General features: G+C 43.0%; 1 protein-coding gene and 1 pseudogene across 1 annotated transcript in view; one reads left to right on the plus strand and one right to left on the minus strand.

Annotated features, from left to right (window-relative positions):
• Positions 1 to 15,540, minus strand: part of Laptm4b (lysosomal protein transmembrane 4 beta) — a 47,477-nt gene that overhangs the window by 10,998 nt on the left and 20,939 nt on the right. The window contains exons 2-3 of the mRNA XM_021183759.3: positions 15,026 to 15,137; positions 629 to 702 (exon numbers count right to left, since the gene is read on the minus strand). Of these exons, the coding sequence (XP_021039418.1) occupies positions 629 to 702; positions 15,026 to 15,137 (186 nt within the window). The remainder of the gene's footprint in view (positions 1 to 628; positions 703 to 15,025; positions 15,138 to 15,540) is intronic.
• LOC110310651 (eukaryotic initiation factor 4A-II pseudogene) lies at positions 3,359 to 4,433 on the plus strand (annotated as a pseudogene).

Raw genomic sequence — 15,540 nt, forward strand, 5'->3', positions numbered from 1 at the left:
TACATTCAATCCCCAACAACCACACGATAGCTCACAACCCTCTATAATGGGATCTGATGCCCTCTTCTGGTGTGCAGGCATACATGCAGATAGAGCACTCATACACATAAAATAAGTAACTCTTAAAGAAAGAAAGAGAGAGAGAGAGAGAGAGAGAGAGAGAGAGAAAGAAAGAAAGAAAGAAGAAAAAAAGAAGCAAACAAAAATACCAAGTGTTCATAATAATGTGGGTTTTACCAGTTTTTCTAGTACCACAAGGAGTTATCGAGAGATTCTTAAGACTCTTGCAAAGAACTATGAATAACTCTACACTCAGAAAAGGTAACCTCAGATTATGCCACAGCAGTGGTTCTCAACTGGTGGGTGGGTGGCAACCCCTTTGGAAGCTGAACAACTGTTTCATAGGGGTTGCCTAAGACCATCAGAAAACACAGATAGTTACAACTCAGAACAGTAACAAAATTATAGTTATGAAGTAGCAACAAAAATAAAAAATAACTTTATGGTTGGGCCTCACAATGACCTGAGGAACTGTATCAAAGGGTCGGAGCATTAGAAAGCTGAAAACACTGCTCTAGTGGAAGGGTCTAAAGACAGGCCCCGCCCTCACCTCCCAACAGCGGCTTACCTTGTATGCACCGTAAGTAGCCATGGCACATATCAGGATCATGAGGAGAGAGATTGCGATAGCAATGCACATGTCTAGGAAAGGTCAAAAAAGGGGGGTGGGGAGAGACAATTAGATCCACTACTGAACAAACTGAGTTTCTCTTCATTTTGTTTATAAACCGATTATAGCTGAAAATTTTTATATTAACCAGAGCTAACAAGTGCCAGGTGATGTCCTCACTAAACCCTAAGCGCCTACATGATTGCAAAGATAAGAGGTGCTGGTTACAGAAGCCAAAGGAGGCCTTCTGGTCCTCACTAACTCAGTCATCCTGTAGCCACACAGGTGTCTATTAACTCAGCCATCCTATAATCAGAAAGCTGTCTCTGTACTTTATACACTCCTACTTAGATCACAAATTAAAACTCTGATACCTTATTCACTCAAAGTTAAAAATCTGTTTCTGTCCAGTTGGGCGTGGTGGCACACGCCTTTAATCCCAGCACTTGGGAGGCAGAGGCAGTCGAATTTCTGAGTTCAAGGCCAGCCATCCAGAAACTCTGTCTCGAAAAACAAAACAACAACAACAACAAAAGATCCTAATGTCCCTATTTCCTCTAAAGCGATCTCTCATCTTACTTCTCACCCTGGCTGTCTACGTCACCTAACCAGGATCAAACACTAATTGCTAGGCCTTATGTCTGCAGTTTTCTTCATTTGTAGTATGATCAAAACTCTGTTTTAATGACAAAGGTGGTCCCAGGTAGCTGGTGCAGTTCCCACCCTTCCAGTCACTGTGCCCTCCCCTCTGTCATGTGGAATTACAGCTACAGCACACATTCATCTTATTCTAACTGCTACTGGTGATTGCCAGTTTCTCTCCAGGTAAAAGGACAGTACACTGTTGACTATCACCACCATCTCCCCGTGGATCACGAATGCTCCCCATGGCAGCAGCAGTTAGGTGCTGGGAACCTCGGAGGAGAAGGTCAGTAACATGCCCCAGTCCTGCAGATCCAGTTCGGAGAATATGAAATATCTCATCAATGACATTTATACTGATTTCAATAATTACAATTTATCTTGGTTTTTATGTGAACATATCATTTTCTAGTCACATATAAAAGCAACAACAAAAACCCAAGATTAACGACTGAACAATGTTGGTCGGGAAGGCACGAGGTAAACAATTATTTTTTTCAGGAAGCCCGTGTCTTTAGGTGTAACCAAGCTGCTAACTCCTGATGCTGAGAAGGCAGTGAAGTAGCTCTACTCGACGGTTTCAGAGATGTTTCATTCTCCATGGCTGAGGCAGATGTTGCTCTTTCTGAGCAGAAGATAAAATGAGGGTTTGGGGTTGAGAGCAAAGGCGGGGCTGTGACTAATTCTGCCATAGTGGTTAGTATTAATTGCCAACTTGACTGGATCAAGACAGACCTGGATCAGTCAAGCACATTTCTGTGGTGTTCATGAGAGTGTTTCTAGAATGCTAAATAAGAGGGAAGGCCCACACATGGGCTGAGGTCCCTTACACAAAAACAGGAGAAAGGCCCCTTAGAGCATGTATCCATGCCCCCATCCCTTCTGAACTGCCCATAATGACCTCAAATGCCCTAAACTGTAAGGAAAAGAGCAGGGGGCGGGGGTGAGTTGATGGGGGATGGGAAAGAGGAGGGGGGACCTTCTCAATATTTAATAAGAAAAAAGTTAATTTGTGAAAACCAGGCCATTGACTATTTCAAAGATCTTTATAGAGACTGATAATAGAGAGAGGCAAATAAACTCAAAGGTTTACTCAAGACATGAAAATATTAACATGCGGGCTGGTGAGATGGCTCAGTGGGTAAGAGCACCCGACTGCTCTTCTGAAGGTCAGGAGTTCAAATCCCAGCAACCACATGGTGGCTCACAACCATCCGTAACGAGATCTGACTCCCTCTGGAGTGTCTGAGGACAGCTACAGTGTACTTACATATAATAAATAAATAAATCTTAAAAAAAAAAAAAAGAAAATATTAACATGCACTGTATAAAGTCTTTAGTAAGGACTGTGTGGCACATTCCAGAACTGACCTTGATTAGAGTCATAATTTATATGTTCATCCAAGAACACAAAACCCAAAGAATTAAAAGGTACAAATAAAACCCATGAAATGAAGTACACTATCGGCACTCACACAAACAGTGAGAGAGGTGAGGACATTTTAGAAATCCCATTTCTCTGTGTACTTCTAACCAGTTCTGTACAAACTGCTACATCCCAAGCTCAGGCTGATGATGGTTTGTACATGCTCTGCCCAGGAAGTGGCATTATTAGAGGGTGTGGCCCTGTTGGAGTAGTCGTATCACTGTGGGTGTGGGCTTTAAGACCACATCCAAGCTGCCTGGAAATGAGTATTCTGCTAGCAGCCTTCAGATGAAGATGTAGAACTCAGGATCCCCAGGCTCTGCTGGCCTTCGAGCTGCTGCAATGTTCTTCCAATGAAAGCAGAGTCCCAGACCCACTCCTGATTCATGGATCTCTAGGAACGCTATAATACCAAGTAAAATAGTGAAATGTGGATTTTTGTCATCAACTCCCTTAGGGCTTCACTTCCGGTAACAAACTCCAGTACTACAATTTTGTGGCTTCGGAAGGGAGATAAGAAAATTCCTCTGTGGGAAATGGGTTTTGATCATGAGCCTATAAAAAAGGGCGGCACTGTCCGCTGTCTTTTCAGTCAGGCGCGCTGAGTGTGTTTTCAGATCATGTCTGGTGGCTCCAAGGATTACAACAGAGAAAATGGCAGCCCAGAAGGAATGGATCCCGATGATGTCATCGAGAGCAACTGGAATGATAACTCTGATGATATGAATTTAAAGGAGTCCCTTCTTCAAGGCTACTATGCTTATGGTTTTGAGAAGTCTTCAGCTATTCAATAGAGAGCTATTATCCCTTGTATTAAAGGATATGATGTGATTGCTCGAGCTCAGTCAGGTACTGGCAAGTCAGCCACATTTGCCAGTTCCATCCTGAACAGTTGGAGATTGAGTTCAAGGAGACCCAAGCACTAGTATTGGCCCCCACCAGAGAACTGGCTCAACAGATCCAAAAGGTAATTTTGGCTCTTGGAGATTATATGGGAGCAACTTGTCATGCTTGCATTGGAGGAACAAATGTTCAAAATGAAATGCAGAAGGTGCAGGCTGAAGCCCCTCATGATGTTGTTGGTAGTTCAGGGAGTGTTTGATATGCTAAATAGAAGATACCTTTCTCCAAAATGGATCAAAATGTTTGTTTTGAATGAAGCAGATGAAATGTTGAGCTGAGGGTTTAAGGATCGATCTGTGAGATTTTCCAAAAATTAAATACAAGCATACAGGTTGTGTTGCTTTCTGCCACAATGCCAACTGATGTGCAAGAAGTGATCAAGAAATTCGAATTCTGGTGAAGAAGGAAGAATTGACCCTTGAAGGAATTAAACAATTTTATATTAATGTTGAGCGAGAGGAATGGAAGCTGGACACTTTGTGACTTGTATGAGACGCTGACTATCACACAAGCAGTTATTTTTCTCAATACAAGATGCAAGGGGGACAGGCTCACAGAGAAAATGCATGCTAGGAACTTCAGTTTCTGCTCTGTATGGTGACATGGACAAGAAGGAAAGAGATGTCACCATGAACGAACGAATTCCGATCAGGGTCAAGCCATCTTCTGATCACTACTGACTTGTTGGCTCGTAGGATTGGCATGCAAAAAGTGTCCTTGGTTATAAACTACAATTTACATACCAATCTTGAAAACTATATTCACAGGAGTCGATAGCGGCAGTTGGTGATGGCACTCAGAAATGGCGGTGACGTAATTTAGGATGGGGAATCATAAGCGAAACAGCACACTGAATAAAGAGCGAGTTGAATAGGCAGAGGGGGTCGATTTGGAAGGAAAGGTTTGGCTATAAACTTTGTTACTGAAGAAGAAAGACAAGAGGATTCTTCGTCACACTGAGACTTTCTACAATACTCCAGTGGAGAAAATGCCCATGAATGTGGCTGACCTAATTTAATTCCTGGGATGAGATAGTTTTGAATGCAGTGCTCACTGTTGCTGAATAGGCGATCACAACGTGCATTGTGCTTCTTTGAGAATATCTGAATATAGTCTCAATGCTCATAACAGATCACAAATACAGATTATTTTTCTTAAAGATTTATTTATTTATTTATTTATTTATTTATTTATTATATGTAAGTACACTGTAGCTGTCTTCAGACACCCCAGTAGAGGGGGTCAGATCTCATTACAGATGGTTGTGAGCCATCATGTGGTTGCTGGGATTTGAACTCAGGACCTTTGGAAGAGCAGTCAGTGCTCTTAACTGCTGAGCTATCTCTCCAGCATCAACAAATACAGATTATGATAGCAAAGCAACTTTAGTCCTAAGCTCTTGTGAGGAAAGGCATTGGCTTTATCCCCTTTAGAGTTGGACTGTTGGGGGTGGGTATAAAAGATGGGGTCTGAGCCTGGTCTACAAAGTGAGTTCCAGGACAACCAGGGCTATACAGAGAAACCCTGTCTCAAAAAAACAAAAACAAAAAAAAAACAACAACAAAAAGATGGGGTCTGTAAAATCTTTTTTTTTTTCTTAGAAATTCATTTACTAGTTATGTAGAAATGGTTTTATTAGATGTTCTCTATCATTTAATAATATACTTGTGGACTAAAAGATATAAGTGCTGTATAAAATCAGCCAATTATGTTAAACTAGCATATCTGCCTTTATTGTGTTTCTCATTAGCCTGACTAGAAAGGCTTTAAAAGTGATTTTTTTTTTAGAGAAAATTTGAATGTATTTTGTTGGTATTGTATTTATTCAATAAATTATTTAATTAGTGCTAAGTATGAACTGGACCCTGCTGCTAAGCCTCAGCAAGCAATCATCCCAGGTAGGGTTAGCCCCCCCCCCCCAGTAAAACTGCCATATTGCATATGTCTTAATGAAGTTTGAATGTTAAATAAAATTGTACATTCACTTAAAAAAAAAAGAGATAAAATAAAATAAAATGTAGAACTCTCAGGTCCTTTACCATGCCTACCTAGATGCTGCCATGTTCTCGACTTAATGATAATGGACTGAACCTCTGACTGTAAGCCAGTCCCAATTAAATGTTGTCTTTATAAGAGTTGCCTTGTTCATGGTATCTGTTCACATCAGTAAATCCCTAACTAAGACAGGTAGCAGCTTGTACAGACCCAAACTGTAAACCAGAACACAGAACAGGGAGGATGAAAACAGGCTACCATCTCCAAAGCAGCTTCCAACCCCACAGAAGTAAAACAGTACACACAGTAAATAAAGGTTACTTTGAGGGATTAAAGCACATTCCTTCCTAGGACTCACAGGACAGCTCAGCAGTAGAATGCTTGCCTGGGTCTAGTCCCTAGCATGACAAACCAACAGCCAGTTGACACTACGAATAAGGGGATTTTATGACCAACAGCTCTGGCCAATGCTAGGATAGTAACTTCCCCACCCCAACATCAGAGGACACTAATATCACACTGTTTCCTGAATTAAATTCCTGCTTTAATACTTCAGTTCTACTCTGAAAAGAATCCTAAGAAAAGCTATACCACAGGTATAAGGGGAATAATTAGAAAATGTTTCCTAGCCAAGCAGTGGTGGCACATACCTTTAATCCCAGCACTTGGGAGGTAAGGGCAGGTGGATTTCTGAGTTCGAGGCCAGCCTGGTCTACAGAGCAAGTTCCAGGGCAGCCAGGGCTACACAGAGAAACCCTGTCTCAAAAGACAGAGAGAGAGAGAGAGAGAGAGAGAGAGAGAGAGAGAGAGAGAGAGAGTGAGTGAGTGTGTGAAAAGAAAAGAAAATGTTTCCTGGATCCAATGAGCCACTGAGACAGACACGGCACATAAAAGCTACCTGAAATGCCTGTGTCTGAGCCTCTAATTCTATTCCCCCAGCTCGTGGACTGTTTACTCCTCAAAAGGCTTGCAGCTAACTCCATTTACATCTAGAGCTTCTCTAACTTCTGGTCACATTGCTGGCAGCAGAGCTCATGAATACAAACAGTTATTAGTTAGTCATCACGAACTGTAGGGAACTATTTTCAGCTGAACTTCTTTTTTTTTTTTTTTTTTTTTTTTTTGGTTTTTCGAGACAGGGTTTCTCTGTGTAGCCCTGGCTGTCCTGGAACTCACTTTGTAGACCAGGCTGGCCTCGAACTCAGAAATCCGCCTGCCTCTGCCTCCCGAGTGCTGGGATTAAAGGCGTGCGCCACCACGCCCGGCTCAGCTGAACTTCTAACAGTATGTAACTACTCAGAACAAAATGGAAAGCCCTCCAACGCCACAGTGAAGACTAGAAAACCCAGGCTTAAGTGCTGCTTCTGGGGCTCCTCCTGAGGCCCAAGCTCAGGGAAGAACAAGCAGTAAGATATTAATTTTACTTCCCTAAAACTGAAGAATCTAATACTCTCAATTTGTTGATTATTTATAACTTATCATTGAGAATTCTCAAAGAGGGATTCTATAACTTACCAACTTCTGGTTTCATAGGTTTAGCATATCTTATGATAAGCTGCAAAGACTAGCTTATTTTTGTTCTGAAGCCAATAATTAGCTATTATGGATGGGAAGAGAGGAAGGAGTTCTGGGAACAAATGGGGGGCAACCAGACAGAAGAGAGGATTACTAAAGAATTTATCAAAATGCATAACATTTGGGTTTGTCTTACAATTTTAAAATGAAATATATATAACTCAAATCTCATAAAGTTCAGCCTTCCATTAGCATGTGTAAACTAGTGGCTTTATTATATTAAAAAAGCTACATGACCATCACCAAGCAGGCCAAAATAAGTCCACTCTTCCAAAATCAATTTCCAATACCCAATAATGGTCACTCTCCACTCTTTGCTCTCCCAATATCTGGTATCCACCTCCATCTCTCTGGACCTAGGCAGAGAGATGGAATAGAGATGCTCTATTTCACACATGTGAACTACAGAGCACATGAGTCAGAGCCTAGCTCACCTTTACATTTGAAACAAGGTCTTACTCTTTAGTCCTTCCTAGTTGGCCTGAAACTTACACTCCTGTCTCAGCCTCCCCAGGTCCTGACTCTAAGCCTAAACTACTATGCCAGCTCTTCTTTCCCTCTTGAATTAAAGTCTTTCACACCTTTAATAAGTGCCTGGATAATTTTTTTTTGACATAGTAAAGTTAAAAAAGCAAATCTATGCCATAAATGTATGCTATATCATGAATAAATCTCCTTCCAAACTGAACAACAGGCAGATTAGGGCACTGTGACAAATCTATGAAGAAAGTAAACAAATGATGAAGGCTAAGGCAGAAGGTTCACTAAAGCTCCAGGTCAGCCTGGGTGACAAAGAGTAGAAGCCATTCTCAGAAATAAAGCAAAAAGCAAGCAAGCAAGCAAAGGGGAGACTGCAAATGCCATTAAGAAGTGTATACTCACCGGGCGTGGTGGCACACACCTTTACTCCCAGCACTTGGGAGGCAGAGGCAGGCGGATTTCTAAGTTCGAGGCCAGCCTGGTCTACAAAGTGAGTTCCAGGACAGCCAGGGCTATACAGAGAAACCCTGTCTCAAACCTCCCCCCACCCCCCCCCCCCAAAAAAAAAAAGAAGTGTATACTCAACTTTTCTGATAGGCCTGGATCTTTTCAACATGAAATTCTGTAGAACATGGGATGCGTGTTAATCCTAACTACTTTGGAGGCTCAGACAGGAGGATCTCTGCCAGTGGGAGGCCTGTCTAGGTGACTTACCCACAACCTGTTTCCAACAAAACAGAGACAAAGGGCTGGGACTATAGAGCTCTGTGATAATGTTTATCTAGGATGTGCTATATGGTCCTGGCCCTGGGATCAACTTCTGCCCCATCATTCTAAACAAACAAACAAACAAGGTGAGCAGGTGGACAGACAGACAAACAGATAACAGATGTGGGAAAAGGTCAAAAGTCCTACCTTGCACTGAATCTGATAATATTTTATTTTATTTTATTTTATTTTTGTGGTTTTTCGAGACAGGGTTTCTCTGTGTAGCTCTGGCTGTCCTGGAACTCACTTTGTAGACCAAGCTGGCCTCGAACTCAGAAATCCGCCTGCCTCTGCCTCCCGAGTGCTGGGATTAAAGGCGTGCGCCACCACGCCCGGCTTGATAATATTTTAAAAAGTAATTCAGACTTCAAAAACATTAACATGTGATCAGCAATAACCATAAGGCATGTCACTGAGGCCTTGATGTGAAGCCATATGGGGCAATGTTAGAATCTGGAGCTATTCTAGTGCCTAACCAGCTGCTGGCAAACTTAGGAGCACAAAGCTATCAAGGATTGCAGCAAACGTGTACAACAGGCATATACTGTGACACCAGGGTTTTTAGTATCTCTTGTAGGCAAAGTAGAGAGGTGTGCTCCAGGTACAGGACTGGTCAGGGAGAATAGAACCACAGATGCTTTTTCTTCACCTCTCCAAATCCACCGTCCCCATGCTGTGCTCTGCCCATGGAGACCTGTGTGGTTAACATCCTTGCTGCCTTTCTGTTGCTGTGATAAAATTCTCTGAGCAAAGCAACTTTAGGGAAAAAAAGGTTTGTTTTCCATGTCATAGACCATTACCAAAGGAAGCTACTGCTTATATTTCTACAAGAGCCCGAACTATAAACTGCTCTTTGGCTCTACTTGAATCCATACTTAACTGGCTTTCTTATACATCCCTGGACCACCTACCCAGGAAACAATGCCACCCTCAGATAAGACCCCCTTCTCAAATAACTCTACTGTATCAAGCTGACTCTTACTAAGAGGGCTCCTTTGCTGTCTGCCCTTAGCTGAGGAAGAAATACCAGAATGCCCAATATAGGGATGGGGTTAGGGGATGGAGACCCTAGGCCAAAGGTCACTTGTCTGTCCTTCAGGAAGATATTAACTTCAGTTCCAGCAAACACCATCTCCCAGCCTCCCTTCAACCTCAGGACAACAGGGCTGCCTGACTGACTGAAGGACAACAGGGCTGCCTGCCTGACTGAAGGACAACAGGGCCGCCTGACTGACTGAGGGACAACAGGGCTGCCTGCCTGACTGAAGGACAACAGGGCCGCCTGACTGACTGAAGGACAACAGGGCCGCCTGACTGACTGAAGGACAACAGGGCTGCCTGCCTGACTGAAGGACAACAGGGCCGCCTGACTGACTGAAGGACAACAGGGCCGCCTGACTGACTGAAGGACAACAGGGCTGCCTGACTGACTGAAGGACAACAGGGCTGCCTGACTGAAGTCAGGTGCTGCCTAGTGATAGGGGTTATTCCTAGAAAATAGACATTTACCCAATTATCTTAAAAAAGCTAAAGAAATTAATCAAAACGTAGTCAAGATGCTGAGGGTACCAACTACAGAATGATGGCATTTAAAAGATACATAAATTAATTCATGGCTGAGACCAGATGGATGGGATGGATGGTTTAATCACTACCTGATCCATTCCATTCCTCAGGTTTTTTGATATGAAAAATTTATAAATTAAAAATATACAGAAATACATAGATTTCTTTAGCAGAAATGTCTAAAAGCTAGATGTAAAGAAAATGCCTTTATTTTCTTTACCCCCTATTCTAATCATCTACCAGATCTCCTGAGAAAAAGTACCACATGGCAAAGAAATAAATCTGTGCTCTGCCTGTCAAGGTAAAATCCTGTCAGGCAGATGCCAGCACGCAGGGACAGCAACAGGAGCTCAGTGGGGGAAAGTTCTCTCCTAGCATGCGCAAGGCCCAGGGCTTGCTCTCCAGGGAACTTAAAGTCATGCATGGTAGTATATACCTGTAGCAGGAAAATCACAAGTTCAAGGCTATCCTAGGCTACACTGAGTTCAAGGCCATTGTTGGCTACATAAGATGACACACACATGGCCATATTTGTATTGTGTGTGTGTGTGTACACAAAGGAGTCTTTAAAAGGGGAGGTGAGGGAGCTAGAAAGATGGCTCAGCAGTTACACCACTGTCTGCTCTTCTACAAGTCCTGAGTTTAATCCCCAGCAACCACATGATGGCTCATAACCATATATACTGTGATCTGATGCCCTCTTCTGGCATGCAGGTATACATTCAGATAGGGCACTCATATACACATAAATAAATCCTAAAGTTTAAAAAAGAAAAGTCAAAAAAAAAAAAAATGGGGCGATGGTGGCAAACACCCTTGACCCCAGCACTCAAGAAGCAGAGGCAGGAGGATCTCTGTGAGTTTGAGGCCAGCCTGGTCTACAGAGTAAAGTTCCTGGAGTCCAGGACAGCCAAGGGTATACAGAAAAAAAAACAAAACAAAACAAAAGCAAAGTTTATGTTTATGGATGCTTCACCTGCATGTATATATGTGTACTGCGTGTACAAAAGACCTCATGTACCCACATAGACCAGAAGAGGGCATCAACTCCTCTAAAACTGGAGTTAGATATGGGGATAAGCTTCTACGAATATTGCAGAAAAGCAAATCCAATTCCTCAGTAAGCTTTAAACAAATGCTTTAAGCTGGCCATCTCACCCTACCAAATAGCACTAGTGACTTGAAGACTTCAATCATAATTATGTAGCTGACTGAACCAAATCTCAACAGTTACTTAATTCTCTCTATGCCTGGGTTAAATACTTAAGGACTTGTCTGATACAATGACCTTTAACCTACAAACTTATTGTCCCACTCCACATTTTTGGTACTGAGGACCAAAGGCAGAGCCTCATGTATACTCTGGCAAGCATTCTTCCAGCTTTGTTCTCAGCCTTGTGTTTGGAAACAAGCCTCGTTAGGTAGTTGCCTGAGAAAGCTCTGATCTTACCGTCTTCTGCTTCAGCATTCCGAATAGCTAGGATTACAGACCTGAGCCTCCAGGCCCAGCTGACCTAACAGCTTATTTTTAAAAGGCGATCAACATACAGAAAATAAACATTAAAAGGAAACAAGTTGGGCTGGAGAGATGGCTCAGTGGTTAAGAGCATTGACTACTCTTCTAGAGGTCCTGAGTTCAATTCCCACCAACCACATGGTGGCTCACAACCATCTGTTATGGGATCTGATGCACTCTTCTGGTGTGTCTGAAGATAGCTACAGTGTACTCATATAAATAAAAATAAATAAATTTAAAAAAAGAAACAAGTTTTTAAAAGATTCAAATGAATACCTATTCTCCTTTACCTTTGTTGCCACATGATATTCAATCATTCCTTTATTTAGTTAGTACTGTCCGTCTCTCGTCGCCTACCCCCCACCCCCTCCCCGCATCCCCCCTGACTCTTTGAGACAGGGCTTCTCTTGGCTGTCCTGGAACTCAAGAGATCTCCCTGCTCTTACCTCCCAAGTGCCAGGATTAAAGGCATGTGCCAGCTTCACCCTCCTTAAATCATTATTAATAGCAATTATACACTATTCATTCAATCTTTTCAAATGTGTGGTGTGGAGCATGTGAGAAACTTCACACACGCTGCAATACGCAGGACTTTACAAAATAATTATTGTTTCAATCTGAAATACCAACATACCTCATTTGTCAGTGTGTTTGCCCAACTTGGCCCTGATAAGTGGAAAGTGTACAGATTACCAAGCACCCAAGAGGACTGCAGTGCTGTCCTTCAAATTTCCCTAACTCCAACGACCTTAGAATGAGACTCCTATGTCTGGAAACAGTAAAAGAACACATCTTTACAGGTCAATCAGATACCGTCAGGCTGAGCATGGAGACACGTTAGTCAATCCCAGTACTCCAGAGGCAGAAAGAGGCAAGCAGAGCTCTGTGAGCTCCAGGCCAGCCAGGGCTCCACAGTGAAACCATCTCAAAGCAGAACAATTAGGAACTATAAAGAAATTCCGTTTGTATCTGACAAGGTCTCAGCCTTTAGCCCCGACTATTTGTTTCTTTGTATGTCTGTTTTTTGGAAGTAGGATATCGCACAGCTCAAAGCTGGCTTTGAACTTGTTATGTGGCTCCAGAGCAGCTGGGACTTCTGATCCTTCTGCTTCAGCCTCCCTCTTTCTAGGATCACAGGCACCATGGACTTTGTTTTTGTTTCTGTTTTTTTAAGATTTATTTATTTAATGTATATGAGTACACTGTAGCTGCCTTCAGACACACCAGAAGAGGGCATCGGATCCCTTTAGAAATGGTTGTGAGCCACCATGTGGGTGCTGGGAATTGAACTCACTGCTGAGCCATCTTCCAGCCCCACCCTGGATTCTTTTTTTTTTTTTTTTTTTTTTTTTGGTTTTTCGAGACAGGGTTTCTCTGTGTAGTCGTGGCTGTCCTGGAACTCACTCTGTAGCCCAGGCTGGCCTCGAACTCAGAAATCCGCCTGCCTCTGCCTCCCGAGTGCTGGGATTAAAGGCGTGCGCCACCACGCCCGGCCCCACCCTGGATTCTTAATGGTATTAAATGGTAGAAGATGGGTGTGAAGCTCTGTGTTCCTTTACTTCATTACCAGCTTGATTGACCTCTGAGCCCTTTAGAACTCACTCCATCCTCCTTTCTCTCTCTCCTCCCCTCTCCCCACCCAGGGCAAACAGTTAACTCAATCCTGGGGAGTTGGGTCTGACCCCTTTCTATGTCTCTATATACATTAATTCCCATGCTTCAATCACAACAGCTCTACCTACATAACCAATCAGTGAGGGTTTAACTGAGCAGTTACTACAGTCCCCATCCTAGGCCTTTTCACACCTATATCTGTGTTAGATTCCATCACTTCCTCCACTTCTCAAAGGGGACTCTGAAGTCAGCAGAGGTGAGTAGTAAGTTCAGGTAGCAGCCATTAGGACAGAGCCCTTCTGTCTTTGGAGCCTTCATACTTCAAGTCAAAATCTAGTTTCATCCTAAGTGTGTTTACACATTCTTTCCTCGGCTTCTCTCACCTATGTGGCCATGAGTCAACTTTGACCATCCTCTTATCAACTTCTATTCTCACTCAGCCTCTCTTCCATCCCCAGTGCCTCCTCACGACAGCAGAATGTCTGAGACCAGAATCCCAGGCTATGCTCCAAGCCACTCAACAGCAAACCACTCAACTCTTCAGTCAATAGCAAAGGGGATCCTTACAGTATACAGCAGTTCACACATTTACTAAAACATACTTGTTTCACTCTGAGGACAAAATCCACTAGACTTGGGGCTGGAGAGATAACTCAGCAATTAAGAGCACTGACCACTCTACCAAATGACCTGGGTTTGATTTCCAGGACTCACAGGCAGCTCATAACCATCTGTAAGTCTAGTTCCAGGGGATCTGATATCTTCTTCCTCCGTCCTCCATACATTTATGATACATAGATATATGTGCAAGTAAAACCATACACAGTTTAAAAAAAAAGCAAAAAGCAAACAAACAACACCAAAACCCACAACACTTAACCACTTTCTCAACTCCTTGTAATTTTTCAAAAATCAATCTTTGCAGTCTGAGCCAAGCTTCCAAAATCATTCTGCCTCTGCCTACACTTTCTTAAACTCATATAAAGTTCTACAATGCTGATCATCTGTTTGCCCAACCTGCCCTTCGTGGTCATGATTAGCTCTGCCTTTCACTTAGCCAAGACCCAGCAGGACTGAGTAGACAAGGCCTGCACTACAGGTATCTCTGGGCTGGCCATCCATTGACACTCAGCCTCATGCCTGATTCCATTGCCAGGAAAGGCTCCACCACAGCTAACCAGTAACAATCTCTTCCTGGAAGGAAGGCAACTCCTGGAGCTATCAGAATACCCAGAGATGTGTAACCCTTCTCATCTTCTTTCCTGATATTTCTTCATTCTCTGCTGCAAAAAGCCAAAGTCCATGGCAAAGCTGGGTGTGGTGGTAGTATATGTATATAATCCCAACATCTGGAGACAGAGACAGAAGGATCAGGAGTTCTAGGTTAGTTTTTTGCTACATAAAAGTTCCAGGTCAGCCTAAGCCTCAAAAAGTCTGTTAGAAAATGATAGTTTTTAAATGTATAAATTCCAGCTTGGCAGAGTAGCCCACCCATCAACTGAGCACTTGGGAAGTATAGGCAGGAGGGTCCAGAGGTCCAAGGTCATCCTTTGGTACACAGTGAATATTGAGACAAACCTGAACTAAATATAATACATGACTCTGCCTCTTGAGAATGGGAAAAGGATACTCACATAAGATATGGAAATTTTACTATCTGACACTCATTAAGAACACAGGGCATGGGCAGCACATAAGTATTTGCTGACTTGATTTGTAATGATGGAAAGAAAGAAAATAAAGTTAAAATAGCAGCTCAAATAGGCCCTTGAATCAATATTTGTAATTTAGCAGAAAAGGCAGACGGTCAGACTCCTTGTCTGGAGGAATCCCAAAATATCACCAGCTGTTATCTGATGTACGTACTTACTGGCATCATCCATGAACTCAAACTCCCCTCCTAGTTCAGAGCCTGAAAAGTGATACTGATTGGGATCTGCCAGGGCACTCAGCAGGATCAGCAGGACCACAGCATTGATGATCTGCAGAAGAGAAAAGGGACATAAGACACCCAGGCCAGAGTCTCAGATCACCCATGGTGCTGCATGTCTGCAGCTGAGGAAGTGCGCAAAGGCTCCCGGGCAGAGGCCTCTGGCCAACTAGGCGTCAGCTAGGCTGGGAAGACGGCTCAGCTGGACAAGTACGAAGACCTGAGGTCAGACCTCCAGAGTCGGCTTAAAAAGTGCAACAGGGTGAATGGATCAGCAACAGGGGTAAAGGGCACCTGTCATCAAACCTGATACTATCAATGAGTTCAATCCTCCCCCAAATCCCACATGGAAGGAGACTCGACTCTTCCAAGTTGGACCTTTATATGTGCACCTACACAAACACATGCACATAACACACAAATCATTTTCTTTTTGTTAGCACAGTTGTCATGTG

This window comes from Mus caroli, unplaced genomic scaffold (assembly GCF_978045245.1).
Source record: "Mus caroli unplaced genomic scaffold, Mus_caroli_1 scaffold_16, whole genome shotgun sequence".
NCBI lineage: Eukaryota > Metazoa > Chordata > Mammalia > Rodentia > Muridae > Mus > Mus caroli.